The sequence below is a fragment of the Penicillium pulvis genome (assembly GCF_028828015.1).
Source record: "Penicillium pulvis strain IBT 33274 chromosome Unknown scaffold_8_segment0_segment0, whole genome shotgun sequence".
Lineage (NCBI taxonomy): Eukaryota > Fungi > Ascomycota > Eurotiomycetes > Eurotiales > Aspergillaceae > Penicillium > Penicillium pulvis.
Window position 1 is genome coordinate 5,012,447 of NW_026643080.1, and position 25,907 is coordinate 5,038,353.

At 49.0% G+C, this 25,907-nt stretch overlaps 9 protein-coding genes across 9 annotated transcripts; 2 read left to right on the top strand and 7 right to left on the bottom strand.

The window, feature by feature from the left end:
* Positions 1 to 206: 206 nt before the first annotated feature.
* N7503_011306 (SKIP/SNW domain-containing protein) lies at positions 207 to 2,073 on the bottom strand (the record flags this gene model as incomplete). Its single annotated transcript, XM_057070852.1, has 3 exons — positions 207 to 365; positions 427 to 1,857; positions 1,924 to 2,073. 3 exons carry the CDS (start codon positions 2,071 to 2,073, stop codon positions 207 to 209), a joined length of 1,740 nt encoding a protein of 579 aa, XP_056917463.1.
* A 391-nt stretch (positions 2,074 to 2,464) lies between these two features.
* On the bottom strand, positions 2,465 to 4,954 carry N7503_011307 (J domain-containing protein; the record flags this gene model as incomplete). The annotated part of the gene is made up of 4 exons (XM_057070853.1): positions 2,465 to 2,614; positions 2,670 to 3,980; positions 4,035 to 4,373; positions 4,451 to 4,954. 4 exons carry the CDS (start codon positions 4,952 to 4,954, stop codon positions 2,465 to 2,467), a joined length of 2,304 nt encoding a protein of 767 aa, XP_056917464.1.
* Positions 4,955 to 5,718: 764 nt separating this feature from the next.
* Positions 5,719 to 7,068, top strand: N7503_011308 (uncharacterized protein; the record flags this gene model as incomplete). The annotated part of the gene is made up of 1 exon (XM_057070854.1): positions 5,719 to 7,068. One exon carries the CDS (start codon positions 5,719 to 5,721, stop codon positions 7,066 to 7,068), a length of 1,350 nt encoding a protein of 449 aa, XP_056917465.1.
* A 627-nt stretch (positions 7,069 to 7,695) lies between these two features.
* On the bottom strand, positions 7,696 to 9,553 carry N7503_011309 (fungal specific transcription factor domain-containing protein; the record flags this gene model as incomplete). The annotated part of the gene is made up of 2 exons (XM_057070855.1): positions 7,696 to 8,706; positions 8,759 to 9,553. 2 exons carry the CDS (start codon positions 9,551 to 9,553, stop codon positions 7,696 to 7,698), a joined length of 1,806 nt encoding a protein of 601 aa, XP_056917466.1.
* Positions 9,554 to 9,785: 232 nt separating this feature from the next.
* On the bottom strand, positions 9,786 to 10,667 carry N7503_011310 (uncharacterized protein; the record flags this gene model as incomplete). The annotated part of the gene is made up of 1 exon (XM_057070856.1): positions 9,786 to 10,667. The coding sequence occupies one exon, from the start codon at positions 10,665 to 10,667 to the stop codon at positions 9,786 to 9,788; it is 882 nt and encodes a 293-aa protein (XP_056917467.1).
* A 6,606-nt stretch (positions 10,668 to 17,273) lies between these two features.
* Positions 17,274 to 18,609, bottom strand: N7503_011311 (60S ribosomal protein uL4; the record flags this gene model as incomplete). Its single annotated transcript, XM_057070857.1, has 3 exons — positions 17,274 to 18,187; positions 18,345 to 18,439; positions 18,500 to 18,609. The coding sequence occupies 3 exons, from the start codon at positions 18,607 to 18,609 to the stop codon at positions 17,274 to 17,276; spliced, it is 1,119 nt and encodes a 372-aa protein (XP_056917468.1).
* Positions 18,610 to 19,326: 717 nt separating this feature from the next.
* N7503_011312 (lytic polysaccharide monooxygenase AA11 family protein) lies at positions 19,327 to 20,544 on the bottom strand (the record flags this gene model as incomplete). Its single annotated transcript, XM_057070858.1, has 1 exon — positions 19,327 to 20,544. One exon carries the CDS (start codon positions 20,542 to 20,544, stop codon positions 19,327 to 19,329), a length of 1,218 nt encoding a protein of 405 aa, XP_056917469.1.
* Positions 20,545 to 21,288: 744 nt separating this feature from the next.
* On the top strand, positions 21,289 to 21,747 carry N7503_011313 (uncharacterized protein; the record flags this gene model as incomplete). The annotated part of the gene is made up of 1 exon (XM_057070859.1): positions 21,289 to 21,747. One exon carries the CDS (start codon positions 21,289 to 21,291, stop codon positions 21,745 to 21,747), a length of 459 nt encoding a protein of 152 aa, XP_056917470.1.
* Positions 21,748 to 23,605: 1,858 nt separating this feature from the next.
* N7503_011314 (IMPACT family protein) lies at positions 23,606 to 24,637 on the bottom strand (the record flags this gene model as incomplete). Its single annotated transcript, XM_057070860.1, has 1 exon — positions 23,606 to 24,637. One exon carries the CDS (start codon positions 24,635 to 24,637, stop codon positions 23,606 to 23,608), a length of 1,032 nt encoding a protein of 343 aa, XP_056917471.1.
* Between the last annotated feature and the right edge of the window lie 1,270 nt (positions 24,638 to 25,907).

Here is a 25,907-nt window from a genome sequence, read left to right on the forward strand (position 1 = left end):
AATCCAAATCTGGGCCCATCAGGAGTATTTCCATGAGGTATCTCAATTAAGTCGCTTGAATTTTGGGTTGTCTGAACTGGAAAATGGGGTAGATATCGCATCGCCGAACGCCCGTAATGCACGCAAGACTGCCCCTCGCCTTGCCTCACGCCCAGAGGGCACAAAAATAAACCAGAAAGTCGTATAATGCACAATAATACAGAGATTTAGTCGTCATCAACTCGGGCGCGCTTGGAACCACGATCCTCTTCCTCAGCCTCCTGGATTCCGTAGCGCTTCTGACCTGTGGTCACATCGGCAATCATGCTGTCAATGCCGAATGGATCAGCGGTGTCCTTTTCGAACTGAACAGGACCTTGGCGCTCCTAGTAAATGATAATTGTTAGCTTGAGGAATTCTTTACGAAGGAATTTTAGATTTGCTCACCTCGGCATCAGCAGCTCCGCGGAAACCTTCCTTGGCCCGCCCAAGAACTTCGAAACGGTTGGTTTTCTGGATCTTGCTCATCTCGCCCTCATCGCCCTCCTGGTCATCAGCATCAGCTTGAGCCCGGGGGCGATAGATACTGTTGATGGCGTCCTGCGCAGCGAACAGTGGCTTATCATAAGGATTATCTTCGTTGAACCCAGCGTTCATGCCGCTAGTTTGGTTGAACAGACGAGAATCCCACATGGACTCGGAGCTCTGGGTTGGCTTGGCCAATCCGAGAGCAACCTTTTCCGAGATATCACGGTTCTGCTCGCGCGCCATGGCCTGAATACGACGCTCCGTACCCATACGGGACTGACGAAGCTGCCGCTCGTTCTCCTGTCGACGTTCACGACGCTCCCGCTCGCGCTCCCGAGCTGCACTTTCGTCCTCGCTCGGGCTACCAGATCGCGAAGAGTAAGAAGAAACACTGCGACTGGCGCTACGGGAGCGAGATCGGGCTCGAGAGTCACGACGACTGGGCCCAGCACGCTCCTCGCGGGCTTTCTGTGCCAATTGTCGTAGATGCTCCTCCTTTTGAGCCTTTTCCTTCTCCGCCAGCTTCTGCTGCATCTGAGCGCGGAGTTGCACTTCCTCACGAGCGTGGCGATCAGCTGTGAACAAAGCTTCAGCGAACTGGGCGAACTTGTCGTTAATCGAAACATCCTGTAATCCACGACCATCCGCGGCCAAACGCTTATCCAAAGGAACAGTGTAACCCTTGGGGTTCTTCCAGTTCGACACAGGCGGGGGAATCTTCCAGGCTTCTTGGTCTTCCGCAGTGAGCTTCCTTGTCGGCGAGTGCATAACGGGAGGTGGAGGAGATGGCGGGCCACGAGGAATCTTCTTGTGCTTAAACTTGGGCGGCTCCATGGGATCCTGCTGTCGGTCCACAATCTTCATAATCCGGTCATTCTTGCTGTTATTATCACCCATCTGGTTCGCCGGCGTATATCGGAGAAAAGTTGGTTCGGCTCTGCTTCCGCCCTTGACGTTCTTGGGCTTCTGTGCGGACACGGCTCCATCCACCAGGCTGGCCAGCGCATTCTTCGTCCTTTCCATCTGTGCCTGAACATCCTCCTCAGATGGTCTGTCAAGAGAGATTTCTCCCATATCCACCCGCTGCCGCAGCGGGATCAAATCTTTGAACGAGGCATGGACAATGTGATTGTCGCTATGGCCGCGGCGGGCAATCGCGTCGTACTTGACTTTGCCCTCAGCATCTACCTGGACTGCAAGCGCATTCGATGTTGAGGGGGTTCCCTTCCGACCCATATCGAGGGGGTATTGTGCTACTAGAATTTCCGGGAACGCGCCGCCGTCGCCAAAATCCTCGGGAGCTCGTGGTCGCCATCCTGTGCGGTTTCCGTAGGGCGGGGGGCCAGTTTTCTGTAGAACAAGAAAGGTCGAGTCAGCCTATATTGAAGAACTTGAATAGACCCGTTGAGAGCTTACCCGTAGGACGATTTGAGTTTGGTCGAGCTGGTGGTCGGCGCCCACCACACGCGGACCACGGGGTTGCGCATGCTTGGGTATCTCTTCCTCCTCGCCAGTATATTTCGGCTTTGGGAGGGACTTAAAAAGTCCTGATGCAAGAGAAGCCATTGTGAGACTTGAGAGCAAAGCGAAGCTGTCAAGTCAAGGTGGTTGGGTGGGATGAAGATCTCGAAGTGATGCGCTTGACTTTGGGGAGCTGCGCAACAGGTGTATTTAGCCCGCCCTACCGCGATCACCATATACTTTCACCCGTCCTCCTTGATATTTAATTATTTTTCATTTTTCGCTTTTGCTTTTACAAAGTCTCAATTGATCTCGATTTGCCTTCGAAAATGAATAATGATTTGACTTGTTATGTTCACTGGAAACTCTTGTAGATGACAACATGAGCAGAGAATGTTGTGTGGCGACTATCTAGAGGCAAAAAATGCAATACAAATACAACACAAGCAGACGCTTCCAAATGCCAAAGACTCATATCTGCAGGGTATTAAAATGCTCAGGTCGAGACCAAGTGCGTGCGCATGGGGCAAGAAATGCCCTCTTTATCACCGACATCCACGAAATGATCGCGACCCTGGAACGTGTACCAAACTCGTAGTCGCTTGGGTAACAAAGGTGCAGGGTCATGGAATCCCATGATGTGGAACTAGTGTACTTATATTAGCATGAAGCAATAGGTTAAAGAATGGCAAATCACTTACTTTGACGATGTTTGAAGGAATACCTAGTTGACCTTGATCAACCATCGCAGCTACCGGGATCGTCACATCAATGAGTCGAGATTCCGGGAATTTAGCCCGTAACTTTTTGCTTGTCGAGGGAACATATCCGTATTCAGCCTTGGTAATAACCAGGCCATCTTGCTTCGCTTCTCGGGCTTGTCGCCTTTGTACTTGATCAGCCATAAGCTCAATGGCTTCTTGGCTCTCTGCTCGCTTCTGAGGTATGAGCTTCTTCAACTCATTGTGACGACGAGCCGCCGCTTGTCGTCGGTTCTTACGATCGCGTGGCCGTATGTAACCGAATTCGATTGCACAATAAGCTAACCATGGAGCAAGCGTAGCGAAAACAGCAGCATCCTGGTTAGCCTCGTTCGCAGGACACAGAACGATAGGGATATTGAAGCCCTGCCCAAGGCGGTTCCAGGAAACAGTCATATGCACACCAGTGTGTGCAATACCAACGCCCAACCCAACGGTGGTATACTCGCCAACTCGTCGGGTTCCCTTGACAGTCCAGCTAGGCTTCAGATCGTGAGAAATAACACTACTAACATCGAGTCGCACACCGCGAGCTTCCTCCATCCTCGGCATGGGGAAATATCCCTCTCCGCTCCACTCTGATTTGATAGGGTCATCAGTTGGTTTTCCAGAGAACAAATTTCGTCCATATTTCAAGACAATGGCACCTCCGCCAGGTGAAACCTGCAGGAATGTTTGCCACGTCTCTGCAGTACGACTGGCGGCCCGCTTCTTCTGTAAAAGTTGGCGATACTCGTCTTCTTCGTCGTCTTCCTCATCATCCACATCATGCACCTTTCCGCTAGATTCAGGCAGCGAGATAAGGCCGATTTGGAAGTTGCTGTGTTCCTCTTCCGTGGCGAAAAGGGTATCGGGACTCATACCAAGAAATATGAGGCGCTTGAAGAGGAATTCAGGCCATCCCCATGAGCCACTGGACCATGACCAGAAAGCTATCTTTCGCTGAGCGACCTGTTTGCTGACTTGAATATCCAATGCAGGAGGAGTTTCAAACAGGGAGTGTTTGATAGTGCTAGAGGCTGTAACTGAGAACGGCCTAATACCGGAAACTGGCTGGATACTTCGAGCGATCGAGGTTTTTAAGGCTGGATCTGGTAAAAGAATACCCTCAACAGAGACTGCCGAGTCTCTAAGAAACGAAAAAGGGCGCCAAGTCAGGATTCCCTTGTTACTTGCTAGGCTTCTGAGGTTGGGAGTAAAGGTCGCACCAAGGTGTATCTCCTTGGCTACTAACAGGCGAGGACCCGGTACCTGTATGGTGGTTAACAAGGGAGACTAGGGCCCATACTGACGAGAGAAACTGACCTGGATTTCCTGCTCTGTTCCATCCTCGAATTGGACAATGTAGGGCTGTTTTTGACGAGTCATACCACCGGTAACAGCTGCATTCAATGTCACATCTCCAAAATTCTCCTCCTCCATTGTATCAGCTTCCGCTGACTGGTCCTTGTCTTGATTCTCCTCCTCATCCTCATTACTGTTCTCGGGTCTGGCAAGAAACCCAGGCATACGCAAGGGAGCCTTGAACTGATATGTGGCACCAAAAGTACTCAGCTTCGGCGATGGTACTTGTATAGATACCTCTTCATTAACCTTATCCACCCTGATTGTGTTTGAAGCATTTATCCCAAGAATGATTGTGCCCTATAGTGCCAGCCAATCATGTTAGCAAAAAGAACGTTGATCTAGATAATAAGATATCAAAAGCATTGAAGACATACCTTAGATGCCACAAGCTTTTCAATAGCCTTCCGTTCACGCTTCTTCATCGTCTTCAAGAACCATTGTCGAAACTCTTCGGGCGCCATGGCCTTCACGCCAACATCCTGTGTATGCGCCTCTCCCCCGGGACCCATGGTACCCTGGGTACTCCATTCTTGTTTGACACCCTCCGCTCCAAGCAAGTCATATACCGTGCGCTTGTGAGGGTCAATGAGTGTATCGTACGCCTCCTGTATCTGGGTGAAATGCCGCTTAGCGGCCTCGCGGAGATGCGGCGGTTGTTTGTCCGGATGGAAGCTGAGGGAAAGGTTGCGGTACGCGGAACGGATTTCGGCCTCGGTCGGAGGTGGTTGTTGAGAAAGGCCTAGTAGAGCATAATAGTCGACCTCGTCGGGGTATTCGTCCGCGATCAAGCTGTTCTCTGGGTCGAGTCCGTCATCCTCCACACTTGCGCCGAAGCCTCGCGCCGCGGTCGCCGCGTTGTCGCTGAAGGTAGACGACATTGGAGTTTTTTATAAGCCGGGATCGTATCTGAGATTTCACATGCGACAAATCTCCATGATCTTGTTGGTTTTGAGCGAAGGTCAGTGGTACGACAAAGCCAGGTTGAGACCGCATCGGAGAAACTTTCCGGTCTCCGCAGGCCCCGCAAATCGAAGGGGTAATATATTGGTCTTGAAATGAGGTTCGATGGAGCTCATAACGCCAATCGAGAGAAAAAAAGAGAGCTGGTAATATTGGAGCTGAATATTTAAATCAAATACAAGCTATATAATTAGAGGTCCTGAGGAAAGCTTGCGAAAAGTACAGTTTGACTGGGAACCAGAAGAACAAGGAACAAATGGTGCCTGAGGCAGAACTTGATCGACCATTAAAACACAATAGGATCAGTTTGATTATACTTCATTTTAGGTATCAGCATTTGAAACATTTTGATTCTAATTCTCAAAGATTCTGGTCATTTAAAAGCCTAAGATTTTCAATTTGTCTTATGCCTTTGGTATTCATAAAGCTTCATGTCGTGACTTAAATGTATTTTGCTCTAAGCAAGAAACCACGGAAGTACTAATATGTAATATCCTAATTGCTCTAATTTAGAAAATGATATCCTTGAAGATGATCTACGGTAATGACCCGTCTTATGTAGGTGCGGGTCTGGGGTGACACGGTGGGGACCAGCAGTAGAGCCCCATCCCCGCTATTCTAGGCAGTCTTCAAAACACTTGAGTCCGTCTACACAAAGCCACTCCCGTTGACTCCAGATTCCATGGCGGAAATCACAGAACAGTCGGTAGATTTGGCTCAAATGGGTCAGAATATACCAGTCTTCAGAATCAACCTTTCACTCCCGCCAATTGAACGATATGTCGCATTGGCAACATTGTACCGCGATAGAATGCGTGCCTTGCGAGGCATGTTCGACGAGCTGATCAAGTCCATCAATCCCAAAATTCCAGTTCAGCTGATACACAAGCTTGCTTGGCTCTGTCTGCGCAGGCTTCACACCAGGGATGAAACCGAGGAATTGCGAGGGATCAGCCGCGCCACCGATATCGACATATACCTGCTCATCTGCCTGAATACAGTGCTTGACCTGCTCATGGGCTGCACAAGTGGCGGGGTACGAGTATGCTCCAGTGCATCTGGGACAAGAATGCTGCATTTCAGGACTCTGGATTGGGGCATGGATCCGTTGCGCGACTTAATTGTTCAGTTAGAATTCGTTCGCGATGCGGATCCGGAGAAAGTGATAGCAACTAGCATCACTTACGTCGGATTTGTTGGTGTGCTCACGGGCGTGAGGCAGGATTTGAGTGTCTCACTCAATTTTAGGCCTGTGCATGATACAACCCGAAATTATGCATTCTATGCCAATCATCTCTTCGTGCTTCTCGGATTGCGGCAGTCCATCTCTTCGCTGCTGCGACAGTGCATATTGCTTCCGACTTCTGAAGCCCATCATAAGAAGCCACTTTTTACAACTCTGGCTGACATCGTTGCCAATGTCCCTGGCATTCCCACAACAGCCGCTTATCTGATCTTCAGTGATGGATCATCAACGGTGGCTATGGAGAAAGATCACCGAACAGCAGTCGTGCGCTCCTCATCGTCGTTCATCGTCGCAACAAATCATGACCAAGAGGAAGACTCAACACCACCAGAAACCGTGGCCGATGCCAAAAGAAAGAACCATGTCGGTCTCACCTTGGTTTCAGACGGGATGCAGGTTATGGCGGATCTGGTTGAGGACAGCAACGTGCGCCGGGATTGTATGCAGTCAAAATGGGATCATGAGGTTCGAAAACGAAAAGCAGTAGCGGATCAACTTCCCTCGAAGCGATCCCGGATCCTTGCTGAGCCATCAGGTTCGAGATCATCATTGCGATTGCGAAAACTGAGAGAAGAAGAGCAGATTGAGGTAGAAGCGGAACAAAAGCGGATCGCAGCTTTGAACATGGATGATGGCTCTGATATTGCTATTAAAGAGGGTCGTGTGGTGGACTGGCTGGCGTCGTATCCTGTTCTGAATGAATGTACGCACTATGCCACTATCATGGATCCATCAAAGGGCAATGTGGCTTGGGCCAGACGGTACGATACGAGTGAATGGGACTGATAAACACAGTTGCTACCTGTGTATAGCTACTTATGTATGTACATTATAATCTTCCTATGCTCTTGATCGACAATTCTATGTTTCATAGGTGCCTCGGGGTGTAAAGTGTTGGTAAAGTAGTTGAAATGTGGGTGCGGCGCGATGAAGGTGTTGACACCCAGACACAGAAATTCACCTCCCGTTCTAACGATCCAGGTATCTACCCCAAATGAAGATATAATATACAGAAAAGCGCTCAATAGACGCATAACAACAAGCAAGAAGAGTAGAATATCGTATTGTATAATACAATTCAGTAAAAAAAAAGACAAGTTTAATCTTGCCGAAGATGATTGGAGAGCTTCAAGGGGAAACAAGCTGCTACCAGGACAATATTACCATCACGTCGTAAAAAAGGTCGAAGAAGCAATCACCACGACAGCCAGTCATTGGTGCCCTTTGTCTCTTCTCGAAGTTTCGAGTATGTGAACAGTTCCAGACGGGACTAGATAAGAAAATGCAGATGGAATGAGGTTTTTCTTTTCTATACCGCTCACAGAATGAAGTAACCACCCATTTTGGGGAAAAGATCAGATCAGAAGAATAGCCCGCTTTTAGACAAAAAGAATAAAAAGGCAGAAAGGTAATTTAGCGGTCTTTGAGCCAGAAGATGCTGTTCTCTGAGATAGGAATATCGTCAACCCGCATAGCATGGAGGAGCATCTCTCTTGGCATTGATCCGTAGAATAAGTCCTCATCAAGACCACCGAGTGGTTGAGATGAAGGCGCACCGGTGCGGGCCTTGATTTCTAACGATGACCCATCCACTGCAAACACAATCTTGTCTGGAGATCGGGCTCTGTCATTAAAGCAATCAATCATTATTGCCAAACGCCTTTGTATGGAATTGGCCAAATCCAAAGAACTGTCCCAATGACGGCACAAGAGCTGCACTACGCTGAGAGCCCCTCTGATCAATGGAATACAGTCTGGTAGCTCTGCCACTAAGCCAGCTGCACTGAGCACATCCACGGCAGATAGAACCAAATAGCCCATTGGTGGGCTGAGAAGCGTCACATTAAGCCCGGGTGTGTCAGGGTTGGTGTATGGCATGACTGCTATGGCAATCCTCAGGGCTTCAACTGCGTGGAATCGAGCTCGGTGGATATACTGGACCAGTATCTCAGATCTCAGGCTCGAATATCGGGCGTGTCTGTACAGCTTCATCAAAGTGGCGTGGTAGAACAAATGGATTGAAAGGAAGGCGTCCGCTTTCTTTACTTGAGCGGCTCGTTCGAGGTTGACAGCGGAGAAAACTAGGTGCTCAGGAAGTCTTTTTACCCAGTCTTCGGCGCGGTGGGTGATTATCTCGTGGAATTCCTCCGCAAGCTGGGCATAACCCTCTGATGGAGCGTGTGCCAAGCGGAACACATTCAAAGAAACGTCTCCCCAAATTGACATAATCTGGATTAAGAAAGCCATGGGGCTGAGAGCCGATAGATCATCATCTGTGACGGTGGCCTGGTTAAGAACGGTTTGGAAGTATGGCGCGGTTGCGTATTGCTGCGCCTCGTATATTTCTTCGCGACAAGGAAGTCGGATCAAAGCTGCTTCGGACGAGATGAAGGTGGAAGTTGCGGAAAAGAAACTTGAAATTCGCTGTGATCATGTTAGCCCGTGCTCTCCTCGTATAAGTATTGAAGTCTCTCACATCGAAAATGAACGCAACCCAGTACGTCCGACGGCGACATTCAATCAAAGCCTGTGGATGAAGTCCATAGTCACAGACTTGGTTTTGTTCCACGATAACGCCTCCGGACTCCACGTTGTATCGCAGGCCACTGGCTGCTCGTCCAGCTGCGCCGATCGAATCCCAACATCCTACCAATGATCCCGTGGCGTAGTAGAGAAGGCTCATAATTAAGTGGCTTTGAACAAGCTGCAAAGACAGCGCATGTTGACTCTTTTGAATAGCAAACCGTGCAATTCTGGAATATCGTCGCAGTGCTCCGAGTCTGTCAGGCCGGTCGGAGAAGATGGACCCCAATGCCATCATCGAATATAGCAACATCTTGTCTTCAGCCGACTTAGTATGACAAGACTTCAGCCATAAGACAAAACGAGCATGTGGAAATATGTGATAAAGTTCATTGACTGATGTGAAGTAGGACTCCACGTAGTGTACTGTCATTTCTGGATCACTGTCGTATGGATCAACGTTCCAGGAACCAGCAAGGGGGTCATCGGCATTGATGTCCCTTAGATCTCCAAAGATATCAGAATGCTCTGGTCGAAGCATCTCGGTATGTTCAGAGGCCCTCGTGCTCGTGTCATCACCCGCAGTGAAGGGGCGTGTGGCTCTGTACATTCTTGACCGGTATACTCGCTCTGCATCTGTCATTGTATCGTATGCGCTTTCGGTTGCTGATGGCAATGGACCTTCGGACCCTGGCGAATGACCGCCCGTTCCAGGAAGCGAGGTGGCGCTGTTTGAAGCCCGAGGCATATTGTAAAGTGAGGGGGAAACGTCGGAGGCTGCATGAGGGCCTGGTGAAAAGCCTTCTCTCGCGTCATATCTACTTGACGGTCCTGCTGAGGCTGATCCTCTTAGAGAACCACGACTCCCGCGAGGACTTGAAAGATGGTCAGCGTCAATCCCAATTGTATGACTTTCTGGTAGCAAAAAAAATACGTACGCACTCTCGAACCTGCATTCGCGCCCGGACTTCTGACATTGGTCACACTTCGGTAGGTTCGGCTGGCATTTGATTTTCTTCTCCCGACAAGTCAGACAAGCCTGTGCCAATCTTTTTTCTCGGTTTTCCAGCCTTGGTGACGCCCCAATTGGCATTCACCAGGACACCATTAATCAGCTTCGGGACATGCGATCCATCTGCATAAAAATAGCACATTCCCTCTCCCTCCACGTATCGTTCGTCGATTACCAGCGGAAGCGAAGACTGGGCTTGTGTTCGACTCGCGCTCTCGGGAGATGAGATGTCTCCTACACTCGAAGGGTTTTCGTGATATGACCCTCCGTGGTACGGTGATTGACCATGCTGGAAGGAAGTCGCGGACGGGTCACTTCGTGTCGCCGCGTGATGTGCCATATCTCGAGGACTATGCATAGTCACCTGTGACAGTGACGGAAGGTTACCTGTCTGTGGCTGCGGGAATGATTCTGAGCGCCCTCTATCTTGCACAGAGACTGGAGTAATCTGTGAAGAATGTGATGGCTCATGCCCACGAAACGGATAGGAGTATTCACGATGGTCGGTCCCAGGCGTAGAATTCCCAAACGGCTGATGGTAGGCAGGCGGCGTGTTTGGACCGGCAGCAGGGGTTAACAAATGTCGCACAGAGGGTAGTTGTTCGGTTCTTTGGGGCTGCGGCTGTGAAGCAGCCTCCCCTGGGCCTATTCCTGACTCGGCATTTTCTCGTTGTCGTAAAAATGGATCTGTTCCAAATTGCAAGTTTGCTGGTGCACGTGGTGGTGGAAGCTGGTATGGGTTATCCCCGGAATCTGACTTATTAGCTGGGCCTTCCGGATCCTGCTCGGTTGATAGACCGTCGGTAGCGGGTAACATACGACCGAAGGGTCCAACATAGTAACCTGACATGGCAGGCGTGTGGATCGAATGATAGGATGCGGATTGGGTGCGTGTGAGATCAACATCTACTTTAAAGACGTGTGTATCATCAATGTCGTCGGTCTTCTCCGGTTTTCAAACCCCCCGATCTGTGCAAATTCCGTGACAATGATCTGGAACACGATCTTCTAGATTGGTACCGTTTTCAGTCCTTTTCGAAAGTTGTTGATCGAGAATCCGTGACTCTAAATCGAATGGCCGAACGCGAAGCCTAAACTAATAAGCATCTTAGCAAAGTTATTCGCCTTTGCGCCTCAAGATACTTAAGTCATACTCTTCAAACTCAGCTTATTACTGCTCGGCGATTTTGCAGGAAAATGAAGGTGGCGTTGGAAGTCGTTGAACAGGCAATCGAGGCAACCGCAGTCCAAAAGCCGATTTGTCAAGTCAAGATCTCAAAGTGTTAAAATTGTCGAGAAGTCCTCCAATGCGATAAGTCCCAAAGAATTGCCAAGGCCGTGGCTAAATAAACTCGAATCCTTGGAGGCCAGAAAGCGGTGTTAACTCCGTTGCTTGTAACGCCAAGTGGGATTGAATGAAGAGGTCGAGATCGGTTTAGAATAGCATTTCACAAATGGCCATAGCAGTTGCAGTGCTGGGGGGCATGTTCATGATACCAGGGTGGCTGCAGAATCCCAGTGACTCGCATGGACTTCACAGGAGGCGACGAGGGACCGGGGAGTCGCAAGCATCAATTAACCCCAGAAGTCGCGGAAGGCGGGCCGGCTGATCAAAGTAGAAATAGATCCACGATCGCAGGAATGGAATATCACGGAGAATTTGTGATCCCAATGCTCACCGAACGCCGTGTTTATGCAAGAATCTGCGGCTTCCAGTCTAGGGCGTTGGGGACTAAGTAGATAAGGAAACCAACATAAGCAGAAAAGCAGAACAGATTGATCCGGTCCAGCAGACTCGTATATAGAGCACTGTGATAACCTCAAGTCGAAATCCTCGGTACACGACTTGGCTATACTGGGGAAAGTGACTTGTGCGTTGCCAACGAGTTGCAGGAAACCCCGGGCAATAATCAGGCGCTAAAGCAGCGTCCTCCGCGACGAATTTGATCCACTAAGAATTGATATTGGGCTGCCCCGCGAGCCAGCACTGCTCTTTGAGATTACCCTTGGCAGCTTTACCCGCAAAGGCTAAGCACACAAATACTTTGGGGTAAAGGAGGGGCCAAAAGCCGAGAAGAAAAAGAAAAGAAAAGACCAAAAAGGAGAGAAGAAGCAGAAAGGAAGATAAGATCGAAAGGGGAGGGAAGGAGGAGGGGTTCACGATGCTTCAGAAAAGGACTAAACAGACCGTTTGTATCATGGATACATAATTACGGGTCCAAAAGTACAGATACTTGATGGATTTTAATTTAGCTACGAGTCATGACAACCATACGATCGACGTGGGATCGATCTATACTCTTCTGGGTTGCTCGGTCCGCGCAGGTAAATTTGCTCCAAAAACCGAAAACCCAAAAAACCCCAAACACAAAATTCAATACCGAAATGAGACATCTGGACCCCTCGTTTGCTTTCTTCGGATATGGGCTTGCAGGAGGCTCTCCTTGGTGAACGCCACATGCGGCCAACGGCCGAGACGGTGCCAATCTTAGACAAAGGCGCGATTCGCTTCCTACCTCCCTATAGGGCCATCTATAGGACACAGAAAGTCCCCAAAAATCGAACAAGCCATTCGAGCTATACAGGAGTGGATCCCCCACGGTTCCACTCTGATCAATATTCGGCATTTCGGTCTTTGTCTTAGACATCAAATAATGGGGGAACGCTGGCGTAATCCTTAACCGGGCCGGCAATTAGATGGCACTACCCGTAAAAGGAGTGGGGAGAGTATATTTCCCAATGATCTGATTCAATATGGGTACAATGCGTTTATATTCAAAGGGGGTGGTGGGGAGAGTGCTCATAGACGGTGAATTATAGCGGGAGCTGCAGCGCGTGCGCCCATCGGTGCGTGCCTCGTCGCGATTGGCGCAGTCAGTAATGGAAACCATCGGAACGCCCCTTAGGTTCATCCGAAATGCCTTAAAGCCAACTCCAGCCTTTTATATTAATTCCAAGGATCAGGGATGTAAGCCCAGGACTCGGAATATTGCTTGTACTGTCCGTATTACCGTAGATGGAGCCATGGATTGACCAGTCTCATGCCCAAAAGACCTTTTCCCTGCTTATGCACCCAAGACGGCGTTTCGGGATTTGGTTGGCTCGACCTTTCTCCCTTGTCCAGAGGATAACGGAGGATTACGGTCATCCCGTCGGGGCGAAGCGCCAGAACCTTTCGATCGGCTGAAGAAACGCTCGGCGGCTGGCCCTTAGCTCGAAGCCGTCTGACTGGATGAAAGAGCTTGTTTGGGGCCCGGAACGACGGCCGCGAATATCCTTGATGGTGGATCATGCTTGTCCTCGGCCGACAAGTGGCGCGGAAGACTAGATGCCTAGTCAGGAAAATCCTCCTTGGATCCGTCGGAGCCACAGGGCTTATCGTTCTTTTGGAATTACGAGGATCGCTGGATCGCGTGGTCGTGCAGGTGGACCGTGTGGACCACCGATTTCCAATTTTTGCGCAGGGCCCTCGGTTGGGCTCGGTTGGTTTCTCCATATATCACCTACTGTATAATACGTTGTACGAATTACTTGTGGCCTGGTCCTCTGGAATTAAAGTCCAAATGAAGAGGCAAACCCGAGATCCTCCCGGATGATTTGCTGAATATTGGGTCTCAAAGGCTGTGGGTAATCTTGCTCCCCACCCCTTTCGCATGCTCGGCGGAAAATACCTAGGTTGGCATGTGCAGATTTTGCGGTCTCGACGTGCTTTCTTCAGATACGTACACACGAGGTATCGATTTTTACTTTCTTCGCCAAGAGGCAGCCATGCAGCCTCTAGAAGCAAATTATTCAGGAAGTATCGTATGCAGTCTTGTCCCCCTTCTATGTGGCTTTCTACACTATTCGGGAACCCTGGTCTTTTCTACCAATAGGCCTTTATGGACTACTCAACCCCACTAATTTATTCCTGGAATTGCTACTCCAACGGTGATGCACTCCGGAGTTGACCACGTATCTGTGTCTCAAAAGCATGGCGATCTGATCTGCACGCCGTCATCCGGGATCGTCACCTATTCGGTCCCAAGCCCCTGTGGTCACAAAAATCACAAACAAATTTAAAGTAATTAACGCGAATCTTAGGGGAGGAGGATAGACCCGGCTATCGGGTTTCTACTCCCACCCGGCAATTAATAAAGTCTCATCTGGCATTTCCACCCGAACTCGCGTCTTTCACCATGGTTAGGGTGCGATCACGCCATTGGCTCAGCTTTTTCATGGACCCAATTTTACTCCGAATAAATACCGACTGCGACGCTGATTTGAGAGTTAGTATGTATGGGGAATCTTTTAGAGCCAAGAAAAAAAAAAAGAAAAAAAGTTGAGATAGTAGAGAGAATCCACTCGCGGTGATGGAATCCTATTTCGGCTTTTCAACGTCATAGAACGTGCCCAATTCTGTGGAGTATACATATGCATGTTTTTTTTTATTTTTTATTTTTACGCCCCGTTCAATGGTTGAAAAAAAACAATCTGATCCTAGCAATGAGGACGGTGACACGCGATACACTCATGCACTAGGGCCAAATCCTCTATCAGCCCCATGTCCAAGAAAAAGAAAAGTAATCTAAAACAAGAAAATTCAAATGCGATTTAGATTAATATAAAGTAAGATTATAAGACTAACCGGAAAAGGGTCCCTTGGTTCCTGAGCTATCGAAGGCACTACTGTACTGTGACTCTAGGCATAGATATGTTTTGCATTGCCCGCTCGTGTCGGCTTGATTCCCGTGGAAGCAGACCGCCCCTGACCCAGATTCGTGTTAGGTGAGACATGCGTCTTATACATGGCAAATCGCCGGGGATCTGCAAATGGAGACTTAGCCTATCCGGGACGGATCCAGTTTTTTTTTTGTTAACATTCAACTACTTCACCGTATTGGCTACTTTGCATATACAAATGTACAGGTGTCCATTTTGATTACTTCAGATCAGTAGATCCGGAGCGAGCAGGACTGTCATCTGACCGCTTTTATGTACATATTCTAAAGTCCTTTTCCTAGTGAACTAGTTGTACACGTATAGCGCAAACCGGATCGGAGGACAAATATTCTCCGACTAGTCTAAGCACTGAAAGGGATCTCGGTTATTTCATTCCTGTTACATTCTGTATCTTCCATAATTATTCCGGAAACTTAGTCCCTCGTTACCGCATATTTTAGCTCAATAGTGGGCTCGCTAGCGAACTTCGCCCCGGTGTAACTCTGCACAGGATTTCTGAAATAATTCTTTATTATTATTTTTTAAAATAAAAATTTCCAACAAAACACGAACTTTGTGTCATCGTACCGCACGCCCCAAACTCAATTCCACGGTAGAGCTTTTCAATCCCGAACTCGGCTATGGCATTTGACAAAAGAGGACCAACCTTCTTTTCTTGCTCGATAGACGGAAAGTCCGCGCCGCCCGAGGACTGACGTACATCTATCCCCACTTCGACCAAATCAGGCCTCCTTGGTTGCTAAAAGCCATGAGCCGCGGACCCTGACGGTATGTAAGCTTGGCGCCCGTGCGATCTTCATCGCTTGGGCCGCTTGTAGACCGTTCGGTCGACTTTCCCGAATCCCAGCGTTCATCCGTGGCCTTTCATTCGTGTCGGCTTTTTCTTCTGTTCGCTTATGCATAAGTACATTGCTTGTAACGCCTGCGCCCTGCTCTAGTAGGATCCCAACATACCCATGTATTCGGCTGGAAAATATTTCCGTCTTCTTTCAGCGTAAATTTGTTTTTTCTTCTCTTCAATCGATCCATGTACTACCATGGGGAAACCGGCACCTACCGACTAACGTTAAATAAATTGAGCTTCTAGAAGAATGACATGTGAAGCATAGTAAGATTTTCATTTTATTGAGCGGTTTAGTTTTAGGATTTAATTTAATTTCACGTCGCACTGCTGTCTTCAGCCTCAACGTTGTTATGATCTCCATCCATTCGGATCACCAACTTGACAGCTTGCAAATTTATGTCAATGGTACCATTGCCAATTGGATCAAGTCAACGGACTCCGTCTCGTACACAGTTGAACGTGATTAAAATGCTACACTAGTTCTGCATGTTGTCTTAATCTAAATATGACACAGCCCCCGGATCAACGTACATTTGATCTAAAATTGCGGTATATAAGATTGGATCTCAAGATGCCTAGGTCGCGGCCGAAACAGTGCATGTGATACACTACCGATCCTTGTCCTGCCTATCCGGTATGCTCTGCGAATGTGGCTTTTTGTATTCATATGGGCATAAAAGTATATCCATGTTGACACTAGCGCCGGGCTAGGGAGGTAGACGCCTCCATCAATCTAGCGCCCCGAACTCAAATGCTTCTCAGCGGACGAGTAGCCATGTACTCGGCCTCACACTCAATTCTAAGCTTCGAGCACTTCAGAATATGCCCCCCTCTGTCTTTTAAAGTCGATCCAGGCACATGCATCCCCCGCCGTCATCCTTGTATGTCAAATGTGGAGTCGCAAGGCCACAACATTCAACGCTCCCTCAAGGATCGGCTAATTTCTGGATCATGGCTTTTCCTTCCATAAAACGTCTCACAAAGCTAAATAATACGTGGCAGATTCTGCTTTGCCGTCAGGGGTTAAATAAAGTCTTTTTCTTTAAGACACATTTAATTACTTGGGTGCTTGGAGAACATATACTTCCATATATTGCAGATACACCTGAATGCTGTTGCCTGCCGCGAGGAAGGAAGATGTGATCCGGCGCGTGGAGAACAATATCCACAACTCTGGGTCAGCGTGAATGCCGAGTCATACGTTTATTTTGTTGTGGCTTGGTGGAATTAGTAAAGGTCCGGGCCCTGGGTTAGGCCAAGAACCTCTAGGGTTGCGATGTTCTACAACCTTGAAACCTTGGAATGGACTACTCCAGGCCTGGGACTCTATAATCAGTACGTCTTAACTGCCTAGTATACATTTCAAGTGTTGGGTGCGTCTGGAGTTCAAAAGCAACCCAAGGTTGCCCATGTAGATGTAGGAACTAGGTAGAGCGGAGCGAAGACATGGAAACGATTTTGCCCAGTGTTTTTTGTAAGTCAAGCTAGAAGGTGTCATTGCGACGAAAGTCAAGAAGATTGAGACATAATCCTGAAACCAATTGGATCTAAATACGACCGAAGACTTTCAATGTTGAGGGTCGTGACAGGTAGAGCCACACCGCAAAGAGTTTGGCAAGTCCAGTACTTCAAATGTTGATAGTCGTATGCCTACAGAAGGTCAAAGTTGAACATGACTTTGGGAGAGAGTGACCTAATGTCAACTGCGGCTCTTACATCTATCACTCACCACCTGAGCGCTATACTACGATAAGGAATATAATGGGATCATTAACATAACCGTCATATTATACTCCGAATCAGGACCCGTGGGTATTGCAAAAAGGCATTAATTCATTTTTGCTCTGACACTACCATTTTTAACCGTGAAAAACAAGAGAGAGGCAACGCTTACTCCTCAGACAGAGTGTTGAGGAAAGTCTCACCAGCGCGAGCGGGCTTGCCACCCTCAACGCTCTGCTGACCGAGCTTCTGCTTGGAGTAAGCAGAGGCGTAGGGGTTAAGACGGAGCATAACCTGCTTGTTGCGCAGAGGGTTCTTCTTCTGGACGTTGACACGCTTGGTGCGGGCCTCACCCTTGGGAGCCTTGACAACGGCCTGGATTTCAGAGGAGTTGATAAGACGGGTGATGTCAGAGTTGGCAACAAGGTTGGAGGGCAGGAGATAGTCCTTCTTGAGAGCCGAGGGGGTGGTGGTGGAACCGTAGACCTGGTCAAGAGCCTCGAAAGCGGAGGAGGTCCAGACGAGGAAACGACCGAGGTGACCACCAGGGGCGAGCTGGAGGAGGTTGAGGGAGAAGACGGAGGAGGTCTCAACACCGGGGATGTTGCGGAAAGCACGGACAAGCTCCTTGCCATCGGTCTCGGGGTTGTAGACAACGAGGGGACCACGGCGCTGGCGGAAGCGGCGGTTACGCAGCTTACCCTTACCGGCACGGAGCTTGCGGGACTTGGAGACCTTGACGAGCTCCTCACCGGCACCGAGAGCCTGGAGAAGGGCGATAGCAGCCTTGGTCTTGGTCAGGGCAGCACCGGCGAAGGTCTTGGACTCAACGACGAGGGGAACCTCGGCGACCTTGCCGACGCGGTGACCACGGGCGAAGAGGAGGGCAGGGACGGAAGAAGCAGCCAGGGCGGAAGCAGTAGCGAAACGCTTCTGGTTCAGGTTGATCTTCTGGTGCCACTTGCGCCAGACCTTGGTGGGAGCGAACATACGACCGGAACGGCACATGTTACCGAAGGCAGCCTGACCGGCACGGTGAGTACCACCACCAGAAACACGGGGAATACGAGCGACAGCACGACCTGTTCAATTGAAGATTGTCTCGTTAGCGGCCTGTTTCCTTTCATCATTGGCGTTCCCCAGCGAAAATTCTTCAATTGCCTCCATCCACCCCCACTTTTCATGATGCCCCAGCAAAATCCAAATCGCATATCGAAGACTGAAATTTTAATCACGTACCGGTACCCCAGGACTCAGCAGAGGTCTGCTCACCAGCCTTCTCGCTGACGGCGTAGGGCTGGCGCTTGTTCTTGGCCATGCCGGTGTGGACCTGCCTGTAGGGAAATCATCAGCATTTCGCCCCGGATACCAATTTTTCTTCAGAGATGTCGTACTGGACAATATCCGGACGGATAGGAGCAGAGAAGACCGAGGGAAGGGTCTGGGTAGCCCCAGAGGGCTTACCCTCAGCCGTAGCGATCGAGACGGTCGGGCGAGTGGCCATTGTTGTCGTTCGGTGTCGTTGGTGAGGTTGAAGATCAAAAGTTTCCCAGTCGGGCTGTCCTGTGGATTTCTTCGCTTAGTGAGCTTGCGCCAGTCAGTGCGGGAAAAAACCCTAAGCCCTGGTTAACCACATTGAGAGTAGTGGGGCCACACCGCCTTACGTAATCAATCCGCTCCACTTAACTTTCCCTTTTAGGTTTGTTGACACCTGATCTTCCATCTCGTGGAGCAAATGCGATCCACCATTTACTTTCTCTTATACTCCGTACATGAAAGAAGGAATGCCACGGTATACTGTGAACCTGGCGCTACAGGATAACAGAACATGAAACAAGAAATACGATACTAATCTCCAAGAATGGCTTTGAGTCAATGCACGACTTGGTATAGTATACCTGGCACTATCTCTGGATTTGAAGCGATTTCAAAGAAATCGACTTACTTGGACGAATCCTGGGGAACAGTTGCTTGACAATGTTTTTCAGATTTGATTTTCTTTGGTCCATCAAAAATTTCACTCTCACATCTAAGCCACGTATCCTAAAATGTACATGATGAAAAGGACAAAAATGATGCATTGAGGGGGTAAGAAAAGGGTCCATCCTAGGGCGCCTATCTAGGAGCGGAAACGAAGAAAAAGATAAAAGGGGCAAGATATGCAACGAAAAGAAAAGAAGGGATGAGGACAATACCCGAAACCAGCAGGTATTGTTCGTATCTAAGCGTGGTGAGAGTCACCAATGCTGCGCTTGCGGAAACGCAACTCCGAAGCAGCACGAGCTCGCTTGGTGGCAACAATTGTCAACTCCGAACTCTGACCTGCAGTGCAGGAGGTTCCAGAAGCCATTTCCTGGGTGGCAGACCATACACCGGAGGCACAACGTTGGAAAGATGTTCCGGAAATGCAGTTCCATGCACCCTCATCACTACACGAGCCACTTAAAGCACCCGAGCTGGAAGAGCTGGAAGAGCTCGAAGAACCGGAGCTGGAGCTAGAGCTAGAACTGGAAGGAGAAGCTGGGATTGCCGCAGAGGTAGCGGAAGGAGCGGCAGGTTCAGGTGCAGATGAAGCCGATGTGGAGGCTGGAGCAGGCTCGGCGGCTTGGGTTGATGCAGGGGTAGTGGCTGCAGCGGCGGACGTCACCACTGCTGAGCCGGACCCAGAGGAGCCGGATCCAGAATTGGTGCCAGTGGCAGAGTCACCTGCGCTGGCAAAGGTGGGAGTACCAGTACAAGCTGCGGCACCCACCTTGGCCAAGTTGGAAGCCTCGCCAAGGTACTGGACAACGTCACCAGGCTGAGGGAAACGAATATCAACGTTCTCCGAGGTAGTGCAGCCGTTGATGTTGGCAACGAACATGGGCGGGAAGGTGGAAGAACGTTTCTCGACTGCTTTGACCTCAACCTCCTCGGATCTTTTAGAGGAACTGGCACTCTTCACGGTGACTGGGGCACAGTTCATGTACATCTCACGGTTGCCGATACGGTTGAACCAGGTCCAGGCAAGAGTATACTTGCCAGCGGCGATGCCCTCTGGAATGGCGAAATCGAAAGAGTACGGATCAACCATGGTAGCACCACCGGAGAGATTGCCATCGACATTGGCCGGGCAGCCACCCTCGAACGATTTGATGACCTGCCATTCGGTATCCTTAGAGGGCGTCAAATCCGTGGTGAGACTAATCTGGCAGGATCCACCACCATGGGTGGCACTACCCTCAAAGGTCAAGTTGTGAGATTGACCGATCACCATCACATTCTCCTCGGTAACCTCGTATGTGTTCGAGCGCAGCTTACAGGGGAAGTCACTGCCATCGGCTGCCAGAGGAGAATTGTTGAGGGTGTCCACTCCATAAGGGACAGGGTTAGTCATAATCATGTGGGCACTGGCCACAGAGGCCCCCAGCATGGCAAAAAGCATCGATTTGGCGAACATGTTGTAAAAATACTTTTTGGGGGAGTTTGGTTCGACAGAAATGTTGCAATGTATGATCTGATTCGTACCAGACGAATAAAATCAAATAGAAAAGGATTGAAGTTTGGTAGTCACGAAATTGTAGAAAAGACTGTGGAGGCTTCCTGCGCCAGAGAATTAGAGATGGAGAAAACAGCATTGATGAAGAGAAAATGGGGGGTTATATAGCCGGGATTGAAGTGAAGCCAGTGAATGTACCCGGAAGAAAAGGTATTGTTGGCAAAGGAGTGGATCGTCCATTTAATAAAATGGGACCAAACGCCGGTGAAGGATGTGAACAAAGAATAACCTACCCTTACTGTAACAGACTGGAACAAGTGAATAATACCAATGTCTTTGCTTCAAGCTAGAACAAACCAAAGGACTGTCACAGATTTTGATCCAAAAAAAGGAATGTAGGAGTCTGCCACAGGCAACGACTACCAGATCAAAAAAATGAAAGGAGAGAAAGAAAGACAGGACTAGCCTGCTAGGTATCGAACCGTGAACCTTGGAAGTGAATAAGAAGATCGAGATGCACGACGGAGAAAAAGAAATCTGCAGGATAGGCGCTGAAGAGTCTTATATATCCCGCTCAGCTTCCTCATACGACAGGACCCTGTGTGTCACGCATCAATGTTTAAGCAGACCCTGAATGGACTCGATGGGTCCCCCAATCAATCGGATACTCCTCAAGTCTGATCTTCTCCACGCCAAGACGAGAAAATGCTCGACGATCTCATTTTGCCAGATCCGAAGACAGGTCGCAAGTGGGGAGCGAGACTTCGAGAAAGCTGGGATGTTTCACAATCGCTCCTTTCACTGGCAAACGCATGTATCTGGACGATGAGTGGTGCTGAAGAACTAGTGGACTCCAGCCAGTCAGACGCGAGAATGGGGACCCTCCAGTACTTGCGATCTGCTTCTTCCAACCAAACTGATCCGCTGGAGGGAGTCAACCACCGCACAGACCGGCGCAAGGTACCCCCAGACGCCTCCCCCTTTGTCAAGAGACCTCATACCGTGTCGCACCATCTATCCTGGGAGCCAGGGGTGCCATGTGTTTGGTCCTTCCGACCGGCGGGATTGGCTGCGGGGGGTCACCCTTGGCGCCTATGGTTTCTTGCCAGCGGGTCGAGCGCCAATCAATTGACGGGAAATGCCGATATGGCACGACGGAATTGAAACTCATGGTTACAATGAACATGAACGCTGCCTGCGTTTCATCACTTTGCCCTAATATTGACAGCTCCGCCATAGACTCGGCATTGTGCAGTAGTCTTCCGGTGTCCCGCGATCACGATTGGCATGTCCATGCATCTACGGGTCGCGCCCTTGCGACTGGTAACAAACTTAGATGTGACAACATGACGTATTCACAGCGCCAAATTCAACAGACCGCTTAGATCCGTTTTTTAATCACGAAGCAAAATGCATACTCGCAAACCCTGCAAATATCACACTGATTTTCGTGGCCTTGGCATGGGATCAGGGAGATGCTGACCGCAACTATCGCATTTCCTTTAAGCCGCCAATGCTGCTAGAACTGACTTACCAGTAGATCATGCACAAAATTCAAGAATGACAGGAATATCCACCAGGATGGTATGGCTTAGCGCTATAAAGATCGCTGTGGGTATCCCGAACAGAAGGGACGGTATCAACCGAACTTTGTTTCAGAGTCCTGCCACACGTTCTTAGACGTCATTCAAGGGGTATCTCTCAAGTCATCGATTGCCTGACATTCATACTGATCCGCTTCAAAGCTATCGAGAATGGAGACTATGTTTTTTTGCTTTTAGTGATGTTGTGGGTCTTACTTGCCTGCAATATATTGATGTTGCTTCAATCCACGGTTCTAGCTCTCCGCACCCGAACCGCCAATCCCTTAGGGGTCATTGAAGCCGTTTCAGATTGATAGCAAGCCCCATATGATACCTGTCAGCCTAGTTGTTCGGATGTGGAGTAAGAGAACTCCTAATAACCTTCTAATGGTCGGTCCCTGCAATTTCGTGCGTCTTGGCGCCATTTCGGTTAACTATAACCCTGCATAAAGTGGATGCGCCCTTATAGTTTAGTTTTTCATAGCTTCGATGCACAAGCACTCGATCGCAAGGTCGACCGAGGAAGTTTCTGACTCGTTCGTCGAGCTGCCCGTACCATGGTACGGTGATAGTTCGGTCTGACTCGATGTGAAATTAAGGCACAAACTCCCGTAAACAGGGCCCGTTCCCTGATCTTTGGCTATCTGCTCGCGCACGACCTCATAAAAGTATTCAGGCTGTCCATCACAATCAAACATGCCGCTAGATGGCTGCCTAGATTATTTGCTTCGCGTGGGACTAACAATTTGGTGCAAGAATTGGAAGTGGATATGCCATCACCAGAACGAGATGTCAAAACTGTGGGTATCTAATTACGGATATGCTCGGTGATGTCGAAAATGCCTCAATGATGTTGAGCAGCGTCCCCTGATCCTGATGACTTAATGTCTGATACGAAAAAAGTTTCATTGGGCTTTTCTGGCCCCAATGTCACATCAATTGGTAGCACCCGCAGAAGGAGAATGAACGCCGTATCCACAAACACACAAGTGATGATTCTGTTCTGGCATTTTAAATCGTGTACATCTAGGCATGCAAAATGGTTCTGAACACACACACAAACCTTGTTGAATGCGATCACCCTTCTAAGTCTAAATTCTGATTCAGTGTCTAAAATGGATGCATTGAGAGATTATTTCTCATCCGACCAGGGCTCCGGACCAGGTTGGTCCATTCAACCAGACAGTAGAATGGTTCGGCTGGGAGACGATGGCAACCTCGCTCGGATTTTTTTTTGACGCCGAGTGACCATAGGGCCAAGCTGGTGATGATCCATAAGAGGGATCAATTCCCAAGGCAATCAAGCCTCGCTCATTTGTGACTTTTCTGTATCACTATGATGACAGGTCGGATGTTATGTCGCCAAACTTTAATACCAGTAGTTCTGGTAGGTGTTTCATAAGTAAGAGTATTGGAGGCCAAAGCTCTCCACCTGCCTCTCATTTCTTGCCCTTTTTCTTTCCCTTCTCAGGGCCAGGGGTTTGCTCACGGACGAAACCACCTTTGACCAAGGCGTCGCGGCCAACATCGTTAATAAGTCGAAATCTCGCAGGTCCGAGATGAATACCTCCATACCAGCGCGAGACCACAACGAGGACATTCCACACATCCATCAATTGCATAACATGCAGTAAGCGGCCCCCGGCGGCAGTCTCCCCATCATCATCGTAATCCTGGATTTGCGTTTCGGCTGCATCTGCACCTGGAGGAACATCCTTCTTCTGCTTTATACGCCATGCGCTTATATTGTGAGATGCCACTGCGACCTTTTTATCAGTCGCAGTGAGATGGTCCAGATAAGCTTGTGCCTGCGCAAGGTCCGAAACTCGTGCTGCCCTGGCTACAAACACGGATTTCTTTTCCGTTACAACATCGGAGAGAATCCAATCCGGTGGACTATCGAGTCCAAATGCATCTTTCAACGAAAGAGCCCCGAACCCCTCGGCTACCTCTGTAAGCATCGTGGTCGAGTTATCGGCTTTTGTTGTTGCTTGGCTAAGAGATGATCCATAGGTAGATGTTGAATCCGCAGCCCCGGTTTGCTCGCTTTCTTTGCTTCCACCGATGTTCAATTCAGGAAATATTTCGACCGCTTCACTTATAACGTCGAACAAACACACAGCACCAGGCTGCCATGTCCGTTGCACAATATCTTCCAATACATCGACGGCGATCTTTCCCTCCCCGCGCGCAGCAGTCGATGCGGTCCCAAGGATCACAGGTCGGGTCTCCGGGTAGGTCTCGCCGAACCCAATTATAAAAGAAAGATGAGGTTGGCCGGGAAGCTGGAGTGTTATCGTGGTTCGCGCATCGTCATTGGATGACCCAGCGCTCCCCAAGTCGAGGGTGTTGTTCGCAGTGGACGATGCGCCCGCTCGGTCTAATGTGATAGTATCGGGCTCGTAAATGGCATTGATGGCTTCGATTTCTTCAGCCAAATCTCGGTTTTGTAGATTGTCTAGTTGCGACATTGTTAGGCATGGCTTTGGAGAGCGGATTGGTGTGCTGCGGAGAACATTTGAGAAATGTTGATTTCCCCGCAGATCCTTTTCAGGCAACAAGGCACCAACTGCCATTCTTTATGTGTCTGGCAGGAGCAGGAGACGAAGACAATCGAGCTAGTGTTTTGCGAGGCACGGACACATCTAATCCAGTCTATGAATTAAGCATACTATCAGGTTGTTTGAGAGTAGTTCTACGCCTAGGACGATAGTATGATGCATTTGACCTGTTCCTTGATCTAATGGGAAATACAACTGAAAGTTTTGTCCTGTGTTTACTCTGCTGACTGTATTGATCATGGCTTCCCATCAACCGATGCACTGCCTATGATTGGTCAAATGCCCTGCAGACAAACCCTCATAGCAGTTCCTTGTCCCACGAAATTGACACTTCACCAATACAGCGAGATATCTCCATTTACTTATACATCTAAATTCTAAACACTAGGATTTGTCTGGTTGACCTTGAGTATACCCCCCCGAATAATTAACAAGGTCAATTATTGTCTAACCCGAGTTGTTTGGAATTAGCACCTAATGCTAGATCTATGGATTTTGAAATGTAAGATGTTCAACCTGAAAAAGCTAATCTCGTGTGATGCACTCTATTCTTCAGAAGTCGCTCTATTTCAGCATCGTAATCCTAGCTGCTTACGGCGATTCCCCACATGTTTGTCTTACTCCAGGGTTGTATACCAAACAGAGCCACCGAATATACGGGTCATGAACGCATGAAGTCAGTGAGAGACGTAACTTTAGAAACCTGACTTGTGTCACACCAATCTTTCCCAGGAATGCCGGAACATGCTACATACCCTAGGGCCCGCACAGGATATCATCAAGACTAAATGCTATGACAATAAGGTCAGCTTCATGTGATATCTAAATGGAGTAAGTAGGTAGCCAGGCCAAGCCCTTAAGTAGGAATGAAGCGATATTCTTCTTCTCATCTTGCCTCTACGGCTGTTACCCTTCGCAAGCTAGACCGGGGCATCCTTATTGATTACCGTCTTACAGGTCAATCAAGCGTAACCGGACAGCCTGAGCAAAGGATGTCAGCATACTTGAATGACCCCGTAGCTCCGTCAACAAACATGCTAAAAGTATTTCCTCGAATCAAACAACCTAGTAGACTTTCTGGACCAGTCCTCTATCGTCATCAGCACAAGAAAATGCGCGGCCAGTTGGTACAAGGGAACCCTTTCTATGATTTGACTTCGTGACGGAAGCGAGGAGACAC